Consider the following 27,414-nt stretch of genomic DNA (forward strand, 5'->3'; position numbering starts at 1 on the left):
ACAGGCAAGAAACAACTTCAGTACAAAATTTGACACGCTCGGCCCCTATACAAATAGATGAACTTGTTTCTTCTATATAAATAAAGTTCTATGGATGTAGTTGATTATTTGTAGATTAGAAGTGTGTGAAAATGTATCTTAAGGTGGCTCGCCTAGGTTACCCGAAGCTCAGGCTGCGTTAGATGGCGTTAATCTGCAAATTACCAGTCTTATTTTTTTTGTGGAGTCGTACAGGCATTTATATACTTTCAATTATGCTTCGCGAACATTTAATATTAAAATTGACGTATTACAACAAACATTCAACTTCTCATTGTAACGTTAATCCCCTTAATGTAAATAAATTTACTATTTTACACTATTTTTAAGTACCACTCACACATACAAACAGTGTTTTTGTATTCCTTCTAGTCGATAATTTCACGCGGCGACAGCTTGTTTAAATAGCCTTGCGGTAAATACGTGCCATCGCATGATTTGCATGGAAGTACTGGGTTCGAATCCAGGACTTTTTCTCTCTTTTTTTTTTTTTTTAATACTACGTCGGTGGCAAACAAGCATACGGTCCGCCTGATGGAAAGCGGTCACCGTAACCTATGGACGCCTGCAACTCGAAGAGTGTCGTATGCGCGTTGCCGCCCCATTAGAAACTTGTACACTCCCCTTTGCTGCGTATGCACAGCAAAAAGGAGTGTACAAGTTCAAAGGAGGGTTTGGGTTGCCGACGACTCAAAGGACAATAGACGGAACAAATTAGTTCCGTAAGTCCTCCCGTCGTCGGCACCCCGCACCCTCGTTGAGCTCTGGCAGCCTTACTCACCGGCAGGAACACAACACTATGTGACACTATTTTTTGTTTTATTATTATACATAAATGTATATGTACTCGTACAGTAGTTACTGAGCGTTTTCCACAAAAAAGATTAAAAACCTATTATCTTACATGGTAATAATTTTTGGGTTCGTCGAACTCAGAATTTCTAACATAATTATCCTAATCTGATATTTTAAAAAATTCCAAAAAGTATAGATAAATTTTAGTTTCTAAACTACGATCCGAATGTTTTTTTTTTCTAATTGTTTATTTTGGATGGAGCAAGGGTATTCAAATCGCTTTTGAAATCTTAAATTAGTAAATGAAAATGCAATAGTTAACTGAGTAACGTAATGCTTTAAAAACTCAAGTGGACTTTTTTATCTAAGGAGTGATTTCGATAAAATATTATATTTAACGAGGGTATTAAAAGTTGTGTTTTATATCTCAACTTAATAAATAGAAAATCAAAATGACAATAAAAAAATCAATATGTTCTCTAAGATAAAATTGATACCTTCGGCTCTCCATTCTTGCTCGGTCAATAAAAAAAACGAAATTTATATCCAAAAAAATATAAAAAGTTTATAGAATCCTGGGAATCGAACGCACCTTCACGGCGTGACAGACGATTGTTCCCCAACGACGCCATTACATAACACGCTGTTACCGACGAAATTGGGCTATACATATATAATTATTTAAATATAAATAATAATGTCAAATCCATACTAATATTACAAATGGGAAAGGGTGTGTGTCTGTTTGTTTGTCCGTCTTTCACGGCAAAACCGGAGCGACGAATTGACGTGATTATTTAAGGGGATTTAGTTGAAGGGATGGAGAGTGATATAGGCTACTTTTTGTCTCTTTCTTACGTGAGCGAAGCCGCGGTCAAAAGCTAGTTTATTATAAATGGGAAAAGCTGGTTACTCTATAATCTGAAGTGGAAGAATTCGTTGTTTCACCAAAGATAATGTGTGTTTGTTTGTTTGTCCGTCTTTCACGGCCAAACGGAGCGACGGATTGACATGTTTTTTAAGTGGAGATAGTTGAAGGGATGGAGAGTGACATATGCTACTTTTGTCTCTTTCTAACGCGAGCGAAGCCGCGGGCTAAAGCTAGTACAGCACGGGAAGCATGGTCGCGCGATAGACGATAAAATATCAGGCCGTCCCTGTGCGAACTATTAGTAAGTGCGATTATAGGGACGGCCAGATGTTTTATCATTTATCGCGTGACCATAATTGCCTGCCTGGACCAGATTATATTGATGATAATTTGATGATAATTATTATTTGTAACCATTTAGTTAATATTGTCTTCAGTTACCGCGATAGTTACTCATGAAATAAAAACTATGAAAACGGATTAAATCGCGTATAATGAGTTTAAAATTCATCCCGATGTTTCGAACACTTTTACAGCGTTCGTGGTCAACGGGTGACTGAGGAAAAATTACAATGTGCAAAAGCTACCCATATTGTTGTATATAACCATTTAGTTGTTGAAGAAAAACATTCACACAACAATAACATAGGTTAACCAGCTCAGTAAATGCAATACATTACTAATACTATGCCCACACTTTGACCTATGTATAATGTATTATACCAGACGTGTAATATTTTATTTTATCAACAAAGGCATAATAAAGGATTGTATTGTATTTTTGTATAAAAATAAAAAATAGGAAAGCAATATAGTAACAGTCAAATATTCCATTTAAAAAATATATAAAAAAAAAATCCAAAAAAAGTTCAAATGATTAAAAAAAACTGCGGGATGGAACTCAGAATCACCTGCTTCATAATCGGTGCATTTGACCAAGACGCCATTTCGATTTACATTAGCAGTGCCGAAATATACGATATGTATCTTTATTGACAAAATGCGTCATTATTTCTGAGTCTGCTTGAGTTAACTAAACCAATATCTTTAATAATTACTTGTCAAGAGCCAAGTGTCACTGATGACAATGTCAATTAAAAATGCGCGAAATATGACGGCTCTGTGTCTGTACACAAAATTTGGCACGCACATTTACGTAAAATTAATAAAAAATTCACATGGATTTGTCCATGATTTCTGCATGAAACAATGTATTTCATTCACTACCGCGACGACGAATAATGTATAGTAGATGTATGCGCATATTTTTATTTAGTTGTAGTGTGCGGTGACTAAATAAATGGTAGATGTTTTTTGTATGGAAAGCGAGCCACCTTAAGGGACCGTCCACACTCAAGAGACGCATGTCCGCCGACGCGGAAAGGACGTCAGCGCGACGCCGCCTGAATGTAATTTAAAAAACGTCTCCTCCGTCGGCGGACATGCGTCTCTTGAGTGTGGAGTGAGTACTAGAACTCGCATTAAGTAATTTCATATAGATTTTAACTTGATGTCTTAATGTGGCTGGTAGAAGTTACCTATAAATGATGATTTTGAATCATAAATATTGGATAAATTGATGGATTTGTTTTAATTTGCTATTTTAAGTATTTTCTTTATATTGAAATGTTTATGCTGTATGAAAATGTTGTGTTTTACTCGAGGGCAAATGTTTAACTTTTGATTTTTTGAAACATTCGCATCGCTTATGATTCTACTTTTCAAACCATTTGCCACGCTTGTGGTTTAATATTGTAATCTCGCTTGGGTAAATATTGGTACAGTAAACCAATTACTGTAGAACTATGTCATAGTGACGTCGGGCCCCGGGCATTTCTGCGATGCGAAACACCACCGAAACGCCGCAGAAATGTAGTCTGGCTCTGTCGCGCTAATACGCAAGAGCGATAGAGATAGATAGCTACGAAAGGGATATTATCCTGAGCGTTTGTGTACTGGGCTACGCAGGAGATGTCACTACAAAAACATTCAGTCGAATTGAGAACCTCCTCCTTTTTTGAAGTCGGTTAATAACTCGAATTTAGTGATGTATGCAGTTCCAACTTTTTCGTTACTTATTTCCTCTATGGCATAATATACATTTCGGCGACCGGTCTGGCGTAGTTGGTAGTGACCCTGCCTGCTAAGCCGCGGTCCCGGGTTCGAATCCCGGTAAGGGCAATTATTTGTGTGATGAACACAGATATTTGTTCCAGAGTCATGGATGTTTTCTATGTATATAAGTATAAGTATGTATTTATCTAAGTATGGTGGCGCCCGTGTGGTGACGGGTTAAGAATTTCACCACCCCCTTTCTTCCCGTGGGTGTCGTAGAAGGCGACTGTGGGATATGGGTTAAAGTGTGGCGTAGGCGAGACTGGCAACCTGTCACTGCAATGTCACACTTTCGTTTTCTATCGACCCCTTATTTGCCAAGAGTGGCACTGAAACTTGAGTAGTTTCATGTGTTCTGCCTACCCCTTCATGGGATACAGGCGTGATTGTATGTATGTTATCTAAGTATATATATACATACAATCACGCCTGTATCCCATAAAGGGGTAGGCAGAGCACATGAAACTACTAAAGCTTCAGGGCCACTCTTGGCAAATAAGGGGTTAAAAGAAAACGAAACTGTAAGTATATAAGTATGTATATCGTCGCCTTGCACCCATAGTACAGTCACGGACTTTAATTGTTAATCCACTTCTAGCTCATTTTATACTGGACGAGTCATAGTTAAACATTGTTAAGCTATAGTGTTCGAGTATAAAACAATTAAAGTCCGTGACCGTGAAACTTTTCTTAGAGCCCATTTAGACGGTACGAGAACTCGCATACGAGTTTTATTACATTGCGGTATTGACGGCTGTGCAAAATCGTATGTAACTTAAACAGTCCGCAATATAACTAAAATCGCATGTGAGTTTGCACGCCGTCTAAATCAGGCCTTAGTTTGGGGCTAGGTTGATCCGTGTAAGGTGTCCCCCAATATTTATTTACATTAGTAAAACGTAACCCCCTCCCTGCAGTATCGTCGGGGCAGAGCGTCCCCGGCGGCGAGGCGGGCGCGGTGTCGTGCGAGGCGTTCGAGGCCGCCTTCGCCGCCGCCGCGCCCGCCGCCGTCTACGGCCCGCGCGGGCTCGACGACCTGTGCCGCCACGCCGCCGCGCTGCTGGGCGACAAGGCCGCCGAGTGGGAGAGGAGGGTCGACGCTGTAAGTTGGATAAATCGCCTCTATTTCATAGTATAATATAGTGTCTATTGTACTAAAAAGACTCGTGTAAGGAAGCTGCCGCTCTGTTAGGAGACAAGGCTGCCGAGTGGGAGAGGAGGGTCGACGCTGTAAGTTGGATAAATCGCCTCTATTTCATAGTATAATATAGTGTCTATTGTACTAAAAAGACTCGTGTAAGGAAGCTGCCGCTCTGTTAGGAGACAAGGCTGCCGAGTGGGAGAGGAAAGTCGACGCTGTAAGTTGGAGAAATTACCTCTATTTCATGGTATAATATAGTGTCTATTGTACTAAAAAGACTCGTGTAAGGAAGCTGCCGCTCTGTTAGGAGACAAGGCTGCCGAGTGGGAGTGGAGAGTCGACGCTGTAAGTTGGAGAAATTACCTCTATTTCATAGTATAATATAGTGTCTATTGTACTAAAAAGACTCGTGTAAGTAAGCTGCCGCTCTGTTAGGAGACAAGGCTGCCGAGTGGGAGCGGAGAGTCGACGCTGTAAGTTGGAGAAATTACCTCTATTTCATACTATAATATAGTGTCTATTGTGCTAAAAAGACTCGTGTAAGTAAGCTGCCGCTCTGTAAAAAGACAAGGCTGCCGAGTGGGAGAGGAGAGTTGATGCTGTGAGTGTTACGCTTATCATGTATTACAAGGCCTATGCGATTTCAGTAAGCTGCCGCTCTGTTGAGATGCTGTAACTAAAATATGATAAATGATTTTACCAGGTGTCCCGAGGATATACATATTTAATTTCTTTCAACCCCTTGTTTACTAAAAGTGGGACTGAAACTTCGTCAGTTTCATGTGAAGAATGTCAGTTTTCAGAAAAAAAGTCCCAAAATTTCCATACATTTTTTCGAATCTTCCATTCCGTTACCGTCATACAAAATGTATGAAAAAATGTTAACGGAATGGAAAAAAACCTTGGGACACTTTTTTTCTCCTATTAGAATTGAAAGAGCTCGCGATTCTGACTGGAAACCACATAAAAATTTCCAAATTAAAAAAAAGTGGGATGGACAACTTTAAAAAAAAAATGGCCCATGTGCTCTGCCTAGCCGCTTCGGAAATACTGGATCTGTATATTGGATGGCATATGGGATGACATCTACATGCTTTATCACTATAAATGCTAAATAGTTGTAAATACGCACAGATGTCATCATATATACCATAGATCAAGCAAACGTATTTACTTAGCGTGTCAAATGAACTCGGTGAAATCCACTGAGTTGTCCGTCTTTACTCGCAGCTTGCAGCTTTCGGGCGTCAATTTTTGTAAGTTGAAGTCAACCAAAACATAAAAAATGCCTCGTTACGTGATATTCAATTGCAACAACACAAAAATTATGAACAATCAAGAGCCTGAGACATATTTAAAATTACAGGCAAGAATCAACTTCAGTACAAAATTTGACACGCTCGGCCCCTATACAAATATATGAATTTGTTTCTTCTATCTAAATTAAGTTCTGTGTAAATACGTTTGTCAACTTAAAAGTATAATTTTACCATCATCATCCTCCTTGCGTTATCCCGGCATCTGCCACGGCTCATGTGTGTGTGTGTCTGTTTGTTTGTCCGTTCTTCACGGCAAAACGGAACGACGAATTGTCCTGATTTCTTTGGTGGAGATGGTTGAAGGGATGGAGAGTGACATAGGCTACTTTTGTCTATATCTAACGCGAGCGAAGCCGTAAATAAATGTGATTTTTTTAACATAATGCGTTTTGTTTGCAGCTCAAGAAAATCCGGTCTCTACTGACAGCCAACGCGCATGCGCAGTACCCTACAGAGTTCGCTGCGCATTTGAAGGAGCTCTCCGTGCCTTTTCTGGTCGTCATCAAGGATTTGAGGAGTCAGGTACAATACACTACAGTCGGTTCATCTTTACTTGTCCTATCATGTAAACAAACGAAACGTCAAATATGATCAAAGACATTTACTAGTGATTGGAAATGTCGATAAAATGATGTATTAACGATAATTAACGATAATTTGTAAATAAACGCTGCTAATGTCATCAGAGGATTTTCAATTTTACGTCACACAACATCTATGTAAAAACCAAAATTTAATTAGGTTTCATCACATTTGCAACAATCCTATGGAAAAGGCTAGTACAGTATTCATTTCATAGTACCTAACATTAACATTAATACAACAAAAAATATACTGATAGTAAAATATTTATGGTAAAGAGGTAGGAAATAAAACGTAAGTAAGTCGGTTAATAAATCTGATAAATTATTGTAATTAATATCAACGCATTTTTTCCAAGCTATACAAACTCAAACGTTAATATCGATCGTTCATAACGATAAGTTGTCATCCCAACATTACGACTCATAGACAATCTAGACTTCGTAATGTCAGGAGTTTTTGATGTCATCCGTTCGTAATTACAATTATTGATGAAAATCGTTTTAGAAATGATATTTTTCAGTGGTTTTTGATTGATTTCAATACTTTGTGAGTTTATTTAAGTGTATAATAACATTTTTAGTGATGGTTAATGTGCAATTCCAGAGAAAAGTGAGATAATGTTTTCCAGCAGTGTTTGTTTACATGATTGGACAAGTAAGGTTGAACTAGGTATAATCTTATATACTGCTGTGGGCTGTGGCCTGTTTCAACAGTGACCATCGTCGCCCGTCAGTGACACATCGCTCATTACCTGTTCACAGGGAAATATTAACGCTGAGTAACACACATACATACCTGTACCCCATAAAGGGGTAGGCAGAGCACATTAAACTAAAGTTTCAGTGCCACTCTTGGTAAATAAGGGGTTGAAGGAAAACGAAACTGCGACATTTCAGTGACAGGTTGCCAGCCTCTCGCCTACGCCACCATTTAACCCATATCCCACAGTCGACTTCTACGACACCCACGGCAAAGAGGATCGAGTTTTACAGAGAGTTACTGTCAAAGGAAAATGTGGATTAACAGTGCATAGACTGCCATCTCTCGACACAAGCTTAAAACTTTTGAACCACAGTTTTGACAATTTGGCCCATATTTTAGCTTAGCTTGATAAGTGTTAAAATGTCAAATATTAATCGTCATCTAGCCGAGCGTCCCCCAAAAGTGTATCGCCATCTTGGTCACCATACCTTTTTTCTTAGATTATCTGTATAAACGGAGTTACATATGTCTTTGCCATCGAGTAAGGCGTTTTTAGAAACGTCTCGGAGAGCAGTAGATGACGGTTGAAGGAAAGGTACAGTCGGCGATAAAAGCTTGTGCCAATAATGATTTTTTTTGCAAAAAAACTTATACCTAATTGATTATGTTTGGATTAACAGGTGGTGCGGGAAGCGTGTATCACCATCGCGCACATGGCTAAAGTGCTCAAGAACAAACTGGAACAGTTCAGTCTGTACATACTACAGGAACTTATTAACCTCATACAGAATGCTGCCAAGGTAAGTTGTTATACACCCTGTTTTTATTGAATTCCGTCCTATTTCTCTAAGAAACTAGCCTCTTTAACTCTTACGGTTATCGAATTATTAAAAAAAAATACTGAACACGTGTGTGGCATCCCTTACCCTTACCACTTTCTTTTGCTATTTTTTTGACATGTGCCGTCAAACGGCAAGGTCCTCTCACGCGAATTAATCCATTTATTATGTATGGAAACGAAAAAAAAAATCTTTGACACTTAGTCAACTATAATATTTCATTACAGTTCACTTTAGTTAACTGTAAAAATTTCAAAAATAGAACTCTATACAAGTTTTATACTAATTTATGATACTTGGAAAATTTGTCTGCACCTTTCATTCAAGTTAAAATTAATGTTAATAGCGTCGTTCACCGTTGTATCAACATAGAATTACCTGGCAACCAATTGTTTGTAATAACGGTCCCTGATTGGTCAATAACGCGATAGATAAAAAAAAAAGTGTTTCAGATGCAGAAAAAATTGCCAGGTATTAAGTATAAATTAGTATAGAACTTGTATCGAGTTCTATTTTTGAAATTTTGAAGTTTAATGAAATATTATAGTTGACTAAGTGTCAAAGACTATCCAACACTGAAAAGTCAGCACGTATTGGCTACGTGCACGACAATTACGCCCACTACCATGTGAATTTGAAGTGGAAAATGTCAAAAAATGACATGTAAACAAACACTATATTTTAACGATTTTTCGTTAATTTTAAATAAATCGAATAACAAGAGCTACTATTTCAAGTGTAATTTAGGTAGATAGATTATAAAGACAAGGATATAATACCAAAAATCAGTTTCCAAAGCATTACTCACGGTATAAACTTCCAACCCCAGACTACAGAAAGAGTCAATAAATTGGTGCTGGCAGGGCATATAATGAATCTTGAAGAACATAGGAGTAATGGTACAAGTTTTTCGCGCTAGTGATATAGTATTCGCTAAACCTCCGTCCCGTTAATGCCATATAAAACAAATCTAAACGTAAGTACGTAGTCATGTCCGCGGCCGCAGAAATATCCGACACGGGCCTATTCCCAGGCTAGGCCTGAATCTTTAAGCATAATCTTTTACGGTAGGAAAAATACTAACAGCGTATTGAACAATATTAGGTAAAGAAAGCTTAAATATAATTTATTATCATGTTTTGTTTTGACATGTCACTTACGTTTTCTTTTCACCGTAGCTATCCATTTAGTTCTTTGATTCAATTTCCAGTGTTCTCTAAGAAACGCATAGAACGTGCAACGACTATTTATGCCATTATTTTTACAATTAACAACGAAACAACATTGAAACCCCATATCAAACATTACACGACATTGTATTATATTTTATGAGTTTTGATAGATGACAATCAGTGTCGATTTTGACCACCGCAAGCACTGCGATCGCTTTGCTTACCCCCTCCATGCCCTTCGCACGAAGCCAATAGTTTAGTCTGTGGTGTTCTAATTGATAGATTAAAGTCGACGAGTAGAAAAAAGATTATACAAAACTATATTTTTCCATAAAACTAATTTAGAAATTAAATATAAGTTTACTAATTGTTGTTGACAGGTGGTGTCATCAGCGGGCACAGTGTGCGTCCGATACATTGTGACGTATGTGCACTGCCCTCGCCTAGTGCCCGTCATAGCAACTAATTTGACTACGAACAAGTCCAAAGAGATTCGGTCTACTTTAAGGTAAGATTACACACCTACCTCTACAATAGGCTACTAGACTCTTATCGAATTTGGCACAAGAAATTATTGTTTCCTGTAGTATTTGACATTAAAAACCGATTTTTATAAATTTTGGTTATTAAAAGTGTATGGTGGCTAAGTTTATAGTTCAAAATGTATATATATTTATTTATTATAAATGGGCTTACTCCACACACACCTCAAAGCCAAAACAAGCCAAAGGCAAAGACGTGGCCTACGATGGAGTGAGCTCGCCCAGAAGATGCCTGTTCACCCTTGAACGTTGCCGGGTTATATGAGCTCAGAAAATATTAAAAGATTTGTCATTGTTTTTGTTACAGTGAAGTCCTAGTGCTAATGCTAGAGAAATGGTCGCAACCGGCCATAGAGAAACAGCTGCCAGTTGTGCGAGACGCGATACGTCGCGCCTGTATAGATGCAGACAGCACCGCCAGAACCTTCGGACGCAGGTACAATCCTCATCATCCTCCTTGCGTTATCCCGGCATTTGCCACGGCTCATGGGACCCTGGGGTCCGCTGTAACAACTAATCCTAAGATTTGGCGTAGCCACTAGTTTTACGAAAGCGACTGCCACCTGACCTTCCAACCCGAAGGGTAACTAACTGGGTCTTATTAGGATTATAGTCCGGTTTCCTCACGATGTTTTCCTTCACCATAAGTTCCGAAAAACTCATTGGTGAAAGCCGGGGTTCGAACCCGCGACCGACGGATCGTAAGTCGCACGCTTTTACCGTTAGGCCACCAGCGCTTATAATGAGGAGGCGACTGAGGCGGCGCCTGTGCAAGTGTCAAGGCATGTCACTGTCAGTCATATGTGAGAGAGAGAAAACATATCATCTTCTCGCTCTCACGTATGGACTAATAGGGTGGCGCCTTCTGTCATAACCTTTTGAGTGTGCCTCCTCATTGCTACCACATGCTGGAACAATATTCCGCCACCACAACATCTAACTTGTGTTTCAGAGCGTACTGGGCGTACAAGCGAGCGTTTCCCGCCGACGCCGAGCAGTTGTTCGCTCGCCTCGACGCCGCCGCTCAGAAACAACTGGAAAGGGAACGAAACGTCGGCAGCGTCGATAGTCTACAGCACGTCGGCACTGGTTAGTTAATTTTTTTTAAATAAAACTATGGATTAAATCGCGTATAATTAATTTACAATTCATCTCAACGTTTCGAACATTTTACAGCGTTCGTAGTCAACGGGTGACTGAGGAAAAATTACAATGTGCAAAAGCTACCCACATACAAGAAATATTAACGAAACATGACCATAAATAATATAGATTTTTAAGGGAGGTTCACAAATAAAGCTAATCGTTATATAATATTCAAAAAAATTACCATTACTATGTTAAAAAGCAATTAATTTATACAAAATTTGACAATAACAAACTGCAAATGTCCAACACCATACAACACAAATGCCTCACAGTCTTCGTCGTGCTTGTTCCATTATCAGGTGTACTATGATATGGATGATGTATGATGAATTGATGATATGGATTTTAATTGTCTGAAATAAATGATTTTTTTTTATTTACTACTGGATCCCAAGCCGGTGGTAAAGTAAAGCCATCTTCTCTATTAAAGTATGGATATTTCTTGATCCGTTTCCATAGTTTTATTTCATGAGTAACTATCGCGGTAACCGAAGACAATATCAATTATGTTTTTGTTACAGAAAGGCGTACGATCACCAGTCCACGCAGCCCGTCTGTCAGCGTGTCAGGTTAGTACCCATAACTAAAGACACCTACTGTTCAACTCACACGGTCTCCAGACAATCGTTTGAGATAAACAGGAGGTAGGGTCGGAACAAGCTTACTCTGCAGCGATCTTGACGTCATTATAAGATGTAAAAATATTATTTTAAGTGTCACAATAGACTAGTTTCCTATACTCAAAAATAAAATATTTTATGCAGTGCACGAAATAAAGCACCACATAATTAGAAGAAAAATATGGACAGTAGTTATGTTTAAACATAATTTCTATTTAATTAGTCAAAGAGAAACACATAAAGTAAATGAATTGACCGTGACGTCACTCCTCAGTATTTCATATTCTGAAGCTGATTTGACTAGTAGGAAACTAACCTATTGTCCATACATAAGTATAGAAAGTTTCCGAAGTTTTCCTATGTGAAAATTTTAGAATTTTGGAAACTTTCCGTCGGCGCAGTAGACATGGGGTCAATTTTATTGTGGTGTGAAGTTTTAGTTTTCTTTTCACCCCTTAATTGCTAATAGTATGATACTTGAGCAGTCTCATGTGGTTTGTATGTCAAAATCGCTGCAGAATTATCTTGGTCTTACTCTATTTTGCGGTGCACGCTTTGTAGACATTATGATTATACAGGGTGTCCCAAAAATAGCAATACTAAAATTTTTAGCTAGTACTTTGTAGATATTATCGACGATTACTTGTAGTGAATATAATATACTATATACTGATTATATAATATACTATAAACAAAATTATCATTACTATTTAGTTAGTTCACAGTTTCCACACAAATAAAAACTTATCTATATACATATATAAAATGCTAACGCTAATGTACGTATGTCCGGGGTTTTCTCTATCACTATCAATTCCAATCAACACCCTGTTGGGGTGGTAAATACGCCTTGGTCTCTAGATGAAAGTAAGGGAGTTTGGTCGCGGTGGGTGGAAGTAGGTGGCTGTGGGTGGCGAAAATGTTAAAAAAATATATATCTGTCCTTCTTCTGTACTGTACATCTCTACTTCTGTATCACGCAATATAATTTTAAATGTGTCACGCAATATAAAAAATGTGGGTAAGTGCATCTGTACTTATATATCTGTACTTCTGGAAAGTTCTAAAAATTTCTGAAATGATCTAGAAAAGTCCAGAATTTGTGTAAATGTTTCAATCGATATGGAATGTTCTAGAAAGTTCTAGATACTTCTGGAAAGTTCTAATATTTTCTAGAATAATCTAGAACGTTCCAAAATCTGCAAAACTGAATGTAGTTGACATAGAATGTTCTGGAAAGTTCTGATATTTTCTAGAATGATCTAAAACGTTCCAAGATGTGTAAAACTGAATGTATTTAATATAGAATGCTCTGGAAAATTCTAATATTTTCTAGAATGTTCTAGAACGTTCCAAAATGTGTTAAACTGAATGTAGTTGATATATAATGTTCTGGAAAGTTCTAATATTTTCTAGAATGTTTTAAAACGTTCCAAAATGTGTAAAACTGAATGTAGTTGATATATAATGTTCTGGAAAGTTCTAATATTTTCTAGAATGATCTAGAACGTTCCAAAACGTGAAAAACTGAATGTAATTGATATAGAATATTCTGGAAAGTTCTGATATTTTCTAGAATGATCTAGAACGTTCCAAAATGTGCAAAACTGAATACAGTTGATATAGAATGCTCTGGAAAATTCTAATATTTTCTAGAATGTTCTATAACGTTCCAAAATGTGTTAAACTGAATTAAGTTTTACATATTTCTGAAATTTCTACATTATTCCATAAGTTTTCAGAACTTTCTAGAACATTCCATATCGATTGAAACATTTACACACATTCTGGACTTTTCTAGATCATTTCAGAAATTTTATGAACATTCCAGAACATTCTTATGAACAACATTAAGTTTTACACGTTTTGGAACGTTCTAGAACATTCTAGAAAATATAAGAACTTTCCCGAACATTCTAAATCTAAATATATATAAGAAGAAACTGACTGACTGGCTGACTAACATATCAACGCACAGCCGAAACCGCTGGTCCTAGAGATTCCAAATTTGGCACGTAGATTCCTTATATAATGTAGTCGCTACGGGACGAGACGGGCCGGGCCGGGACAGGAATAAGGTTAGGGATAAGGATAGGGATAGGGATAGGGACAGGGACAGCGACAGGGACAGGGACAGGGACAGGGACAGGGACAGGGACAGGGACAGGGACAGGGACAGGGACAGGGACAGGGACAGGGACAGGGACAGGGACAGGGACAGGGACAGGGACAGGGACAGGGACAGGGACAGGGACAGGGACAGGGACAGGGACAGGGACAGGGACAGGGACAGGGACAGGGACAGGGACAGGGACAGGGACAGGGACAGGGACAGGGACAGGGACAGGGACAGGGACAGGGACAGGGACAGGGACAGGGACAGGGACAGGGACAGGGACAGGGACAGGGACAGGGACAGGGACAGGGACAGGGACAGGGACAGGGACAGGGACAGGGACAGGGACAGGGACAGGGACAGGGACAGGGACAGGGATAGGGATAGGGATAATATGGGTATCGTTAGAGGGATATGCAGGCAGTGTAAAACGCAGTGCAAAAAGCAGGCGGCTCAGTGGGAAGGGATTGTTGTTGTAAGGTATAATGCAAGAAAATACTTTTTACTCACCGACCATTAGTGTCGAAATACGGGCTATGTGGGTTGTTTATAAAGGTTTCCCCAGCGTATATAGAATACATACCTACTCATACCTACTACCTACGCTGTGGTCGATGTGGTAACATTTCTACAATCATTGCAAGCATTTCTTTAAAAACAATAGTATTATGTGTAATCGAAATAATCGCAGACAAATGTACCTACAGAGAAACCTACGGATCCAAATGAAAATCTTAATTTTTGTATACGTTTGAATAAAAATACTTTTAGTACGCGGGCGAAGCAGCGGGTAAAAGCTAGTTTTTGAATAAAATCCTGTCAAAAAGATACCACATTGTTTCGTAACATTAAAATTTGTTTAATACCAACAAATCGTACGTATCAAGATATCAAAAGTTAAATAGTAGTATTTTGTTTTTTGAGTTTATAGTAATTTTAGACGATTCTTAATAGGGTTTCCTCTATTTGGCATAACTTAAATTGTCCGAAACGATTTTCGCATAAGACTTCGCATAATCGATTTTCGCCGAATGTTAATTTGGCAGAAAACTTATTTGTTATAATCTACAATAATACAAATATTACTTTGTCTGAAAGTAATTTCGCATAATTCTGTTTACGCCGATTGTTTTTATGAATAAAATTATATCGCACAATTGTACTTGGCATATTTCTTAAAATCAGAATATCCACCCATACTAAATGCTGTCAAGAGAGTCGGAGTGGTTAGGTTAGGAATGCGACCTCAACAAATACAACATTTTGTCAAGAATTTCGGTTAGGTTAGAACTGCAACATTAATATAGTAATACATATTACCTATGATAAAAAATCTGCGTGGTAAATTTCGACTAAACCATGTTATGTAGAAATAAATTATGCATAAAAACCATTCGGCGAATAACCTTTATTGCATGAAATATATTCGGTAAATAAAAATATGCCGAGACAAATTATGCGTAACTATACTATGCCATAACAGATTATGCGAAAGGTGATGCCAATATAGATTATGCCAAAAATAATTCTTGATATTAAAATTATGCCAAAACAAGGGGAACCTTCTTAATAACCCCTAATGTCGTTTATTAACATTAGTTTCACTACGTAACACGTAGCTAGGTGAAAATTTAAAACAAAAACATAATTGGCTTTAAATCTTTTCAGTGTTCCATGTTGGACGGAAGAATTCGTTCTAAAAAATGTGTAAAACCATTTTCAAAAGCGAAATGAACAGTATCAAGAATTGAATGAACGAATCTAGCGTTTTTTACTAATTATTCTAATTAATTATATTGAATAAGTCTTGTAAACTAATACTATTCATGTTATCTTAATATTCTTAATGAAATAATATGTTTTCAGTACATATGGTGTTTTTTCCGCACTACTTCCCAACGTAGTACCTTTCTTGTCACCTCGAAACTTCAAAGTGCCATATGTACTGAAAATCGTCGTACGATACACATGCGTAAAGGAGATTTAATTTATCGCCACTCGTTTCGAATTTCCTCCCATCCGCACTTGTATCGTAATTTACTATTAAATTAATATATTTCTGGGACACCCTGTAGTACAAAACGCATGTACATTCTTGTTTTTTGAAAATATATTTGTGATATTCAAAATTTAGAAATATATTGTGCAATAAAAAATATCTACAATATAATATATAACTATTTTATTTTGTAATACATGCGTTTTAAAAATGCTTATGCACTGTAAATATTGTATTCGTGCTTTTTATATGAATAATATATGTTCTTAGATATAATTATTTGACTTTCGCATAATTTTAAGTCAAGTACAGTGGGTACTTGTGTTTTAACTTTTAATATAATAATATATAGTTATACATTTAATGTTGATGTTTTCTTTAATCTTATAAAAATGGATAGGATTTAAAAAATGTGTCGTTTTCAAACAAAAGATACCACATTATCGCTTAAGCATAAAAACCCTCTAAGCCGTGATCCACACACAGGCGACGCACGTCGTAACGCGACGCGGCGCGTCTTACGTCTTTCCTATACAAAATGTACTGAGGAGACGTTTTTTAACACTTTCGCTACCAAGAACCCGACTGTCGGGTACACCGCTCGTAGAAGCGTAGCCGATTACATGGGTTTCCCCGTATGTAGCGAAAATGTCGTAGCGCCGCGTAGAGCCCGGTTTCGAAAGTGTTAAATTACACTCGGGCGGCGCGGCGCTGGCGTCCGTTCCGCGTCTTACGACGTGCGTCGCCTGTGTGTGGGTCGCCCCTAAAACTTAAGGTCAATATCGGTAAATGTATCATAAGGGTAAGTCTGTCTGGCCTTCACATTTGGCCTATTTTTTATTTTATTTTATTTTCTTTATTGGGGAAAAAAAACAGACATAGGAAGGTCATACAGATAAGAAGATATTGAAATACACAATAATAGGTACAACCTACATCCTGAGACAATTCCCACTAAGATTTATAGCCAATAGTATCTGAGTGGCATTGTCATAGGGCAATGGTATACAATGATAGATCTTAATAGGCACTAAACTAAACTAAAATATTTTTTCTACTCCCGTACTGTTATTCGCGAGTTACAAGGTCGTGCATAGAACTTAAAAACCCTACATAAAAGATGTCAGGACAAGTCTATCTAGTCTATACCCTGAAAACATTTAGTAGAAGTAGCACGATATAGCTGTTACAGTTCAGTAAATACATTGCTACCAACTTAACAAACCAATTCGCAGAGTCGAGACTCCTTCGTTTAATTTTCTGCTGCGTTCATTGGCGACGCGTCGAATCGCATTCAAATGTATGAGAACTCGATTCAACTCGGCTCGATTCGTCTTAGTGGCCAGGCTTCAAAGAACCATACCATAGACAGTTTTATTTTCATGTTTGCACTCAAACTGCATATTCAAAATGGTAGGCGGTCCACTAGATAACTAAGATGACTGAAAGTAGGTATTTGTTGATTTATAATTTTCTTTCAAAATAAGTGCTTGGTCGTAGAAAAAGTATTGTATGCAACGGTGTTTAACTGAGTCAAAAAATGCTCGTGGCGTCTTTATTAACAATTTTCGGCTTCGCCTCAAATTGTTACCCACGCCACTCACCTTTTTTGACCTCTTTTAACCACCAGTTGCATAAAATACTATATTTAAACCAATGATCAGTGTTTATTGAAAGTTTATACGTTAACCATTAATCGTGAGTAGTAAATGGCAAAAGTATGAACTCGCAAAAACAAATGTGTCAAAAATGTGAACTTACAAATCCGGGACAATAACCACACAATTAATTTTGAAAAAAAAACCCGACATAGTGGACCGATTTTCATGAAACATGGCTAAGAACACTCCCGACTAACTCAGCTTTCAGACAAAAAAACTAAATCTAAATCGGTTCATCCGTTGTTCGGGAGCTACGATGCCACAGACTAGTGATGTGCAAGTTGCGGAAACTTTCCAAAAAAATCTTAAATTTCTTGAAAAATTCACGAAACTTTCACGAAAAATAAAGGGAATTTAAATTTATGAAATGGAAAGTTTCCATCCATACAAATGTCCATACAAAGTATGGAAACTTTCCGAAATTTTCCTATGTTAAAATTTCGAAATTTTGGAAACTTTCCGTCGGCACATCAGTACCACAGACAGACACACACAGAGAGACACACACACACACACACACACACACACACACACACACACACACACACACACACACACGTCAAACTTAAAACACCCCGTCGTTTTTGCGTCGGGGGTTAAAAACCCCTACATAGTGGATTGATTTTCATGAAACATGGCTAAGAACACTCCCGACTAATTCAGCTTTCAAATGGTCAAATATGAAGGCCAAACACACTTCTTAATATAACATGATATCTGGGCGACCGAGCTTCGCTCGGCTCTATTTTAATATATCACGTCTTTAGATAAAAAAAAACTTATAAATACAAAAACAAAAAAAAAAGACAAAAAACAAAAACTTAATTTCTGGCCGGGATTCGAAACCCTGACACCTACGATCTATCTGCATACATTAGAGCGACCTCGTACGACTGAGCTAAGCGGAATCGATGCGCGCGCGGCGAAATTAAGGACCATATTTTACGTTTACAAACGCGAAAGAAAAACTCATGAAAACTCGAAAATTCGCGTTTTCCGGGATCTAAGGCTACGCTAGATCGATTTTTCACCCCCGAAAACCCCCACAACAAATTTCAGCGAAATCGTTAGAGCGGTTTCCGAGATCGTCGGTATATATAAATAAATAAATATACAAGAATTGCTCGTTTAATAGTATAAGAATAAATAAATAAATAAATATACAAGAATTGCTCGTTAATAGTATAAGATAAGATTTATCACAGATGTCATATATACCATAGATCAAGCAAACGTATCTACTTAGCGTGTCAAATGAACTCAGTGAAATCCACTGAGTTGTCCGTCTTTACTCGCGGCTTGCAGCTTTCGGGCGTCAATTTTTGTAAGTTGAAGTCAACCAAAACATAAAAAATGCCTCGTTACGTGATATTCAATTGCAACAACACAAAAATTATAAACAATCAAGAGCCTGAGACATATTTAAAATTACAGGCATGAATCAACTTCAGTACAAAATTTGACACGCTCGGCCCCTATACAAATATATGAATTTGTTTCTTCTATCTAAATTAAGTTTGTGAGATTTATCCTTATTGACCTTAATGTAGGTAAAAAAGAGTTTTAAGACATATAAAAGACATTTTGACGACTTGAAATACATAAGTTATTTTTCTTTCCACGCTACCATGGATACGGTTTGTATAACTTACAATCAGCTTCAACCGAAAATCTAGTGTCAGGGATCAGTAGGACCAACTCTTTGCGTCGGCGACGCTTGTCGCAAGACCGCCCGCCTGTCTCACACATACCTGTGGCTATGAGAGGTGAAATAAACATCCATACTACTGGCCTTAGCGTCTATTTCAGGCGATTTCTGGTGCAATGTCCAAGATACATCGCTTTTAATGACTGAAGAGACCTATGCTATACAGAGTGGGGCCTGTAACAAAGGCGAAGAATTGAACTCTAGGCTATTCTCCTTATACTGATCAACATTTGTTCGGCGACTTTTAAAAATAACTTGTATTTTGATTTTTATCACCCTTGAAAGTTTTTTCTAAGAGGTAATGTATTGCGAATTCTGTTAAGTCTAAAGTGTGACAGACAACGTCAATGAAAACAATAATGGCGTACATTGAAGCTAATATTTATTTTGTATGAAAAATTTAAAGACTTCATAATTTTTAAAAGTCACTGAACAAATGTTGATCAGTATAAGGAGAATAGCCTACAGTTCAATTCTTCGCCTTTGTTACAGGCCCCACGCTGTATACGTATGTATCAAAGAGGATCGAGTATTATAGAGAGTTACTGTCGAAGTAAAATGTGTAATCACAGTGCATAGACTGTCATCTGTTGACACAGGTTTAAAACTTTTGAACCTCAGTTTTGACAATTTGGCCCATATTCGTAACTTGATATGTTTTAAATCGTCAAATATTAATATTAGCGCCATCTAGCTGAGCGTACCCCAAAGGTGTAATGCCATCTAGGCCACCGTACCTTTTTCTATATGGTACTGAGGTACGTTTTTTTCTTAGACTTTATCTGTCTATAAGGAGTTATATATGTCTTTGGTATGTATGTATATCGTCGCCTAGCACCTATAGTACAAGCTTTGCTCAGTTTGGGGCTAGGTTGATCTGTGTAAGGTGTCCTCCAATATTTATTTATTATCTTTTGTTCGTTTTTATAGCCGATAGCTCAGCTTACTAGCTCGCGGTGAGACCAGTAGGCCTAGCACATGATGGCCGCGGGAGTATGTCGCCGCGAGATAGATGCCACGTCTTCTTCTAACTGTATTAATGACATAAGGACGGGTAGTCTATCTCGCGGCGACATACTCCCGCGGCCATCATGTGCTAGGCCTACAGGCGATAGGCATAGGCTCTTCATATAAATATATGCCGTTTTTCTCTTCAAAGACTTCAACCTCGATGTTGCGTCGACGCGGCGTCTTTTTCCATACAGCTGGCCCGACGCTACGCTCGAGAGACGCTAGATGTGTGTGGGGGGGCTAAACAGTTAGAAATGCAAATTATTCACGTAATCAATTCTGAATTTGGACTCCTAATGACACTTGAAATTGTTGTTTTGGTCTCACTTTCGATCTTTACGGCCCAGCCACGACATTGGTCTAAGCGCGACAGCGGTGAGCGGCAGCCATACGTACGAATGAAAAGTCCCATCACTGTGTCTCGCTCCAATGTATGGCCGCCGCTCACCGCTGCCGCGCTTAGACCAATGTCGTGGCTGAGCCGTTAAAGTTCCTCTTTGACATTCTACGTCTATGGGTTTTAGTGATAATAATTGTACTAGATAAGCGTGTGTTTCTACAGATCGATCACCAAGCGGAGCCGCAGCGCGTTCAGTATCCGCCGTGGACGCAGCCGCTGCTCAACGAGCCCGCGCGCGCGCTCTCTACTCACACATGACGCGAGCCAAGATGGCCGCCGGCACTGCTAGTTTGCGTAAGTATTTATTTAGTCACACCTCGAACAATGACTATCAAATATATCGTCACTACTTTAAAAAAAACTTGTATCTTCGTCTGTCAATGAAAAGAAGATTGTAGTAAGTATGTATGGAATGCATATAGACTTACTGCGTTTTAACTTTGAGGAGCAGCGTGAGATACGAGATTTTTTAAAAGTAGTGACGATATGAAAGAAGAGCGCTCCTACGCACACAGTCAAAGCTCGTGTAGGCGAACGCGTGTGTGGACATAAACATTTTTGGCACGTTTTCCGCATCTATTTTTAAGACCTTAATTATACCTATTTTAATCGTTATCTGTACCATTTTAACGGGAAATGATATCCTAAAATTAATTTGCTACATTATATTAACATTTTTGATCAATGATACAACATTTTTAGATTGCTACATCATGGTTAAATACCCAGAAAATTAGGCTTGTGCCGTTTCGTTCGTTGATCGGAGCGCTCCGATCTCGTTCAATCGCTCCCACGAACTAGTTCGCTCTTTTAGGTATTTTGCTCATTTAGTTCAGCCAGACCAGCGACCACTGCGGTCGGAAAGATCAGAACGAATGGGACCGAATAGTGTCAAAATGATACGAATAGTCCACAGATAGTAACATTCCGGGTCGAAAGGTTGTAAGTAACCGAAGTTTAATATGAAACCTTGATGTTTTTGTGTTGCTCTGCTAAGTAGCTCTCGCTCTCGGTCGGCGCAGTCACACAATCGTTCTTGATCGAAACCGCTCGCGCTCGCCGATCCTATACTGAACTAAATGAGCAAAGACCGATTCTCAGAGCACAAAATGATTCAGTTCATTTCGGTCATTGATGGGATTTTATTCCTAACAGTCCATAGTTCGTGAACGACACAAGCCTACAGAAAATAAAAACTACCTAAGTACTACTTGAGTGGCCCGCCGAGTTTCTTGCCGGTCCCATAGTGGATACTCTGGATACCCCCCCCCCAACTGAGGGGGGACTGAAATCTTCTCGAGGCTGAGGCGTAGGGTTAGAGCCGGCGTAGCTTTATTTGTTGTTCATGTGCGCATTGTAATATGCCTACTTGGAAAATAAATATGTCATTATTTCTAAATTAGTGAGACATCGAGCGAAGCGAGGAGTGCTGTGCACTTATATTTAAACGTGTTAAAAAAATATAGTTAATTCTTTTGAATGTAAAATAAATGTAATATGATGTTATATTATTAGTTAATAAGTCTTGTATTGTTTTTGCCTCCAAATAGAGGGAGAGGTGGCCCAGCAAGGTACTTTTAAAATAGTACACACTAAATTGAATCCACAATATATCAACACATTTAACCGCACATTTTTGTTGCTACGCACTAAAGGCTTTACATTACATGTCCTTTTATTTTTAATTTTATGACTATTTAGCCATCACATTATATTTGTTATGATATAAAATTTTCATCACACTCACTAATAAACGGTGTTAATATTACATGCCTGCATACTGTACTGATACGTAATGAGCTATTTTACCGCCCTAGGGCATTTGTTTAAAATTTGGTTATTACTTCGCGAGTGTGATGAAAAACATTGTATATCACGGGCGGCTGTTCGGCGCCGGGCTTTAAACAGCCTCTCGTTCGTAATCCTTCACTTTCCGCCCTTAATACACAATGTACTATTTTGTTTGACATAACACTGCACTTTTATAATGATGCTTGTTTTAGAAATAGGTTAGTTTCCTACACTTTAAATAAAATATTTTATGCAGTGGCAGTGCACGAAATAAAGCACAACATACATACATACATACATACATACAATCACGCCTGTGTCCCATGAAGGGGTAGGCAGAGCACAAACTACTCGTCAGGTTTCAGTGCCACTCTTGGCAAATATTGCAGTGACAGGTTGCCCATATCCCACAGTCGCCTTCTACGACACCCACGGGAAAAAAGGGGGTGGTGAAATTCTTAACCCGTCACCACACGGGCACAACATAATTAGAAGAAAAACATGGACCGTAGTTGTGTTTAAATATAATTTTTATTTAATAAGTCAAAGAGAAAGATATAAAGTAAATGAATTGACCGTGACGTCACTCCTCAGTATTTCATAGTAATTCATTATCAAATCGTTTTGACAGTTCTTAAAAAGAAGCTGATTTGACTAGTAGGAAACTAGCCTATTGCATCTTTTCCTTAGCAAGATACTCATTTTATAATTTTGACAATTTTTTTATTGCTAAGTAGTCATGAACATTCTTTTTTGCACTTTTGCTTGCTACCTTATTCATATAGTCAACTTTGTAAGTAAATCAAAGACGGTTAACCAAAAGGAATATTTTAGAAACCACGAACGACATTTTAGCCATACATATATTAAATTCACATTGCATCCGACAATATAGCCGTACAAATATATTTTTGGAATGATTAGCCACTGGTCCCACCGCGAGCTAATAAGCTATGAGCTATCGGCTATAAAAACCAACAAAAGATAAGCACTCCCGTGCAAATAAAAGAGACACGGCGATTTTGATAGCTCACCGCTGGGCGAAGCTATAAACATCGCCGTGTCTCTTTTGTTTGCACGGAAGTGATTGTCTTTTGTTCCTTTTTATAGCCGATAGCTCATAGTTTACTAGCTCGCGGTGGCCTAACTAACCAGTGCCTAACTTATAAAGTGTTTGTTAACTACCTCAAATATGATTATACTAGATATGTAACTATTTAGATTATTACCAATTAGGTTATATAATGAGATTAACGTGTTTGTACACTTGCAGCCCGCGCGAAGAGGTCTCCACAGAGCAACAGCGGCGTCCCGCCGAGCCCCGAGAGAGTGGCCGGCCGGTCGCGCTCCCGCCCTGGTGTTTCTCAGTCACAACGTAAGTTTTAACCCAGTATAAAACCAGTAATAATTCTTATAACAAATTTCGCGCCTCGCGGTTTGTCCTTGAGTAGTGCTCGCACGCAGCGAGGTGCAGCGAGTACATGTGTACTATAAATAAAGCTAGTTATACAATATTCAAAAAAAATAACTTTATTTTAATATTTATAACTAGCTAGCTAGGCGACTATGGGATATGGGTTAAATTGTGGCGTAGGCGAGAGGCTGGCAACCTGTCACTGCAATGTCACAGTTTCGTTTTCTTTCAACCCCTTATTTGCCAAGAGTGGCACTGACGCTTTAGTAGTTTCATGTGTTCTGCCTACCCCTTTATGGGATACAGGCATGATTGTATGTATTGTATGTATGTATGTATGTATAACTAGCTTTATGTATAGTGTGTGAACCTGCCTTAGCAAACTATATTATTTATGGCCATGGTTCGTTAATATTTCTTGTATGTGGGTAGCTTTTGCACATTGTAATTTTTCCTCAGTCACCCGTTGACCACGAACGCTGTAAAGTGTTGAAAACGTCGGGATGAATTTTAAATTCATACGCGATTTAATCAGTTTCCATAGTTTTATTTCATGAATAACTATCGCGGTAACCGAAGACAATATTAATTACATAAACTTTAAGCTATAATCTACGAGCGTGCGCAGACAGAGAGCGGTCTGCGTTCTGTCAGAGTTCTGGTGACCGTTGACCGCTCAAGAGCTCCAACGCACACAGGCGGCGTTCAAATTCTCGCTCTCTAGCTTCGTTTGTGTCTTTGTACATGCAACATGTCACTGAAAAGTTCGTTTTCCTATGAAGAATTATTGCTCAAATATTCCACCTATTAAATTCTCCTTACAGATGAACAGCGATTCGATATTTTTATTCGCATGTCGATGAATAGTTTCATTAATTGAGAAAAATAAAGGCTGGCTGTATTTTTAGGGCACTGTAATTATTTATTAAGGATAAAATAAACATAACAGCATTTCATCGTGTACTATCCGTAGATTCGACCTCAGAAATCCCTCCTTTCCCTAACAAATTCATTATTTTTTCTGTGTTTGCAACCTTAGACATCCCCTCGTTCCGGCGTTCTCTGTCTCGGCGCGAAAAGAACGCTAGAACACGGCGTCCCGCTTTGACCGCCGCGGTCAGACTGCCCGCTGTGTGCGTTGCTGCTACAGACTCGGTACATTCTAAAGAACGTAGAACTCTGAACGCGGAACGCAGAACTCCAGACTGCTCTCTGTCTGCGCACGCTCTACACATTCAGAATGTGAAAAGAGTTAATTTTTAGACAGATTTTATTTATCACTATTATCTTTTCTTGCAGCTACTTCTCGGTCATCATCGCCCTCATCTCGAACGTCTGGGCCGCTCTCATTGGCTAGCGCTCGGCGCAGGCCTTCGGGGATCCCAAGGTCACTCGCCGGCTCCAGGGAAACAAGTCCTACCAGGTACAAAAAATCAAAATAATTTATTCAGCAAACAGGCCACAGGGGCACTTTTACACGTCACATTTACATATTTAGAAAATATTTAAGATTGAATTGAAATTAAGTACTACTAATTCTAAGTTCTAACTAAAGTATAACTCTACTACAATTAATTAGAGATGTATAAGGTCTCTAAATGTCGAATTACAACTAAGAACTACACTACTAAATATAAATATAAAATACTACTAAATATAAAAAGTACAAATACAAAAAGTCTAAAATTACTTTAGAGGTGCAAATGACTCTAAATGTCACAACTAAAGATAAAATGTATACTTAATCTAATTCTCCTTAGAGATGTATATTATGGTCTCCAAGAGTCAAAATCATATATTTAAAATATTCACTAAAAGAAAGGAAACAAACGAGAACTTTATTACAGAGAGAACCATTAGAAACTTGTACACTCCTTTTTTGAAGAACCCCATACTGTAGTTCATCGGGAATACCTCGACAGGGAGCCCATACCTTACCGGGATTCGAACCCAGGACCGCCGCTCAGCAGGCAGGGTCACTACCGACTGAGCCAGACCGGTCGTCACCTAAAATATAATTTAATAATATCGAGTTTAAGCAAAAAGTAGTTTTTAAAAAGCTCTACAGGTTGAACCACCTTTAAAATGACCTTTTTTACAGATCGGGTAGATCCAGCAGCGTCGTAGGCTCCGCTATCAGAAGGCGCGAGTCCGTGGAGAGGACGACCCGCGCCCCGTCGGCCACGCTCAGGTTGCTGCAGCAGACTAGAGACGCGGAGGGAGTGCTAAGGGTAATTCATTTTGTTTTACTTATGACCAGGGAGCGTACTTTTCGTGCCGATGACATCAATTTGACGTCACGCTCCATATAGGGTGATCACAAATTGTTTTATTGTTAATTATTAATCATTAGTCATCAATCATTTTAAGTTATGAATTTCTTTGCATGGTAATGAATGCAAAAAGGATGGTGTGCTTTACGTTAGAGAGAAATTCTCTTTTCTACGTATTTCTTGTAATGTGTTGTTAACAATACTATTTAATTAAATTTATTTATAAAAACAAATCAAATAATTTTATTCATCACGTTTCACATTTCAAGTAGGTATTATTTATGCCACATGTAAATGGACTACTGTATTTGAAGTAATTTGTATACGATTAAAATGATTGACGACTAATGATTAATAATTTACAATAAAACTATTTGTGATCACCTATACGGAGCGTGACGTCAGATTAATGTCATCGGCATGAAAAGTACGCTCCCTGCTTATGACAAAGACATATATTATAACTCCGTATAGACACTATAGACAGATAAAGTTTAAGAAAAAAAAACGTACCTCAGTACCATACACAAAAAGGTACGGTGGTCTAGATGGCATTACACCTTTGGTACACCTCGGACACTGGCGATCAAATATATGAAAGAGGCGCGTTCCTAGCACACAGTCTAAGCTCGTGTAGGTGAACGCGTACTATGCTTGTATGAGTGAAATATGACAGGTCGACTGTTCGCGTTTTTGACAGGCGGTAACTGTGAGGTAATCGAGAGGGGGTGGGCGGCACTTTCAGCGGGGAGCGGGAGTGGCCATACTGTACGATAGTACTCTTTATTATACTGTGCCTTTGGGGTACGCTCAGCTAGATCAAAGTGTTTACTTACTTACTTAATTTGTACTGAAATTAATGGAAATAATATTAATGTTTATTTTATCAATAGAGTCCAGAAGACAGTTCCGCGTATGACAGCGGTCGGCGTGACGACGATTCGGAAGCTTCCAGCGTCTGCTCGGAGAGAAGCTTGGACTCTTATAGAAGACATGACGTAAGTAGGCTTTTAAACTGTCAAATTAGTAATGAATGGTCATTATTATTCTCGGTATTTATTTTCATTCTCCTGGCTACTAGGTTTTTTGACAGTCCATACTAATATTATAAATAGGAAAGTGTGTGTGTCTGTTTGTTTGTCCGTCTTTCAC

The 27,414-nt window shown here is 38.4% G+C and overlaps 1 protein-coding gene across 1 annotated transcript in view; it reads left to right on the top strand.

The window, feature by feature from the left end:
• LOC125238719 (CLIP-associating protein) overlaps nt 1-27,414 on the top strand; it is a 106,214-nt gene that overhangs the window by 44,900 nt on the left and 33,900 nt on the right. Inside the window, exons 10-21 of the mRNA XM_048146133.1 lie at nt 4,738-4,922; nt 6,680-6,802; nt 8,248-8,367; nt 9,959-10,086; nt 10,428-10,556; nt 11,073-11,209; nt 11,791-11,838; nt 20,947-21,078; nt 23,849-23,950; nt 25,289-25,412; nt 26,091-26,220; nt 27,156-27,260. Of these exons, the coding sequence (XP_048002090.1) occupies nt 4,738-4,922; nt 6,680-6,802; nt 8,248-8,367; nt 9,959-10,086; nt 10,428-10,556; nt 11,073-11,209; nt 11,791-11,838; nt 20,947-21,078; nt 23,849-23,950; nt 25,289-25,412; nt 26,091-26,220; nt 27,156-27,260 (1,463 nt within the window). The remainder of the gene's footprint in view (nt 1-4,737; nt 4,923-6,679; nt 6,803-8,247; nt 8,368-9,958; nt 10,087-10,427; nt 10,557-11,072; nt 11,210-11,790; nt 11,839-20,946; nt 21,079-23,848; nt 23,951-25,288; nt 25,413-26,090; nt 26,221-27,155; nt 27,261-27,414) is intronic.

This window comes from Leguminivora glycinivorella, chromosome 24, assembly GCF_023078275.1.
Source record: "Leguminivora glycinivorella isolate SPB_JAAS2020 chromosome 24, LegGlyc_1.1, whole genome shotgun sequence".
NCBI classification, from domain to species: domain Eukaryota; kingdom Metazoa; phylum Arthropoda; class Insecta; order Lepidoptera; family Tortricidae; genus Leguminivora; species Leguminivora glycinivorella.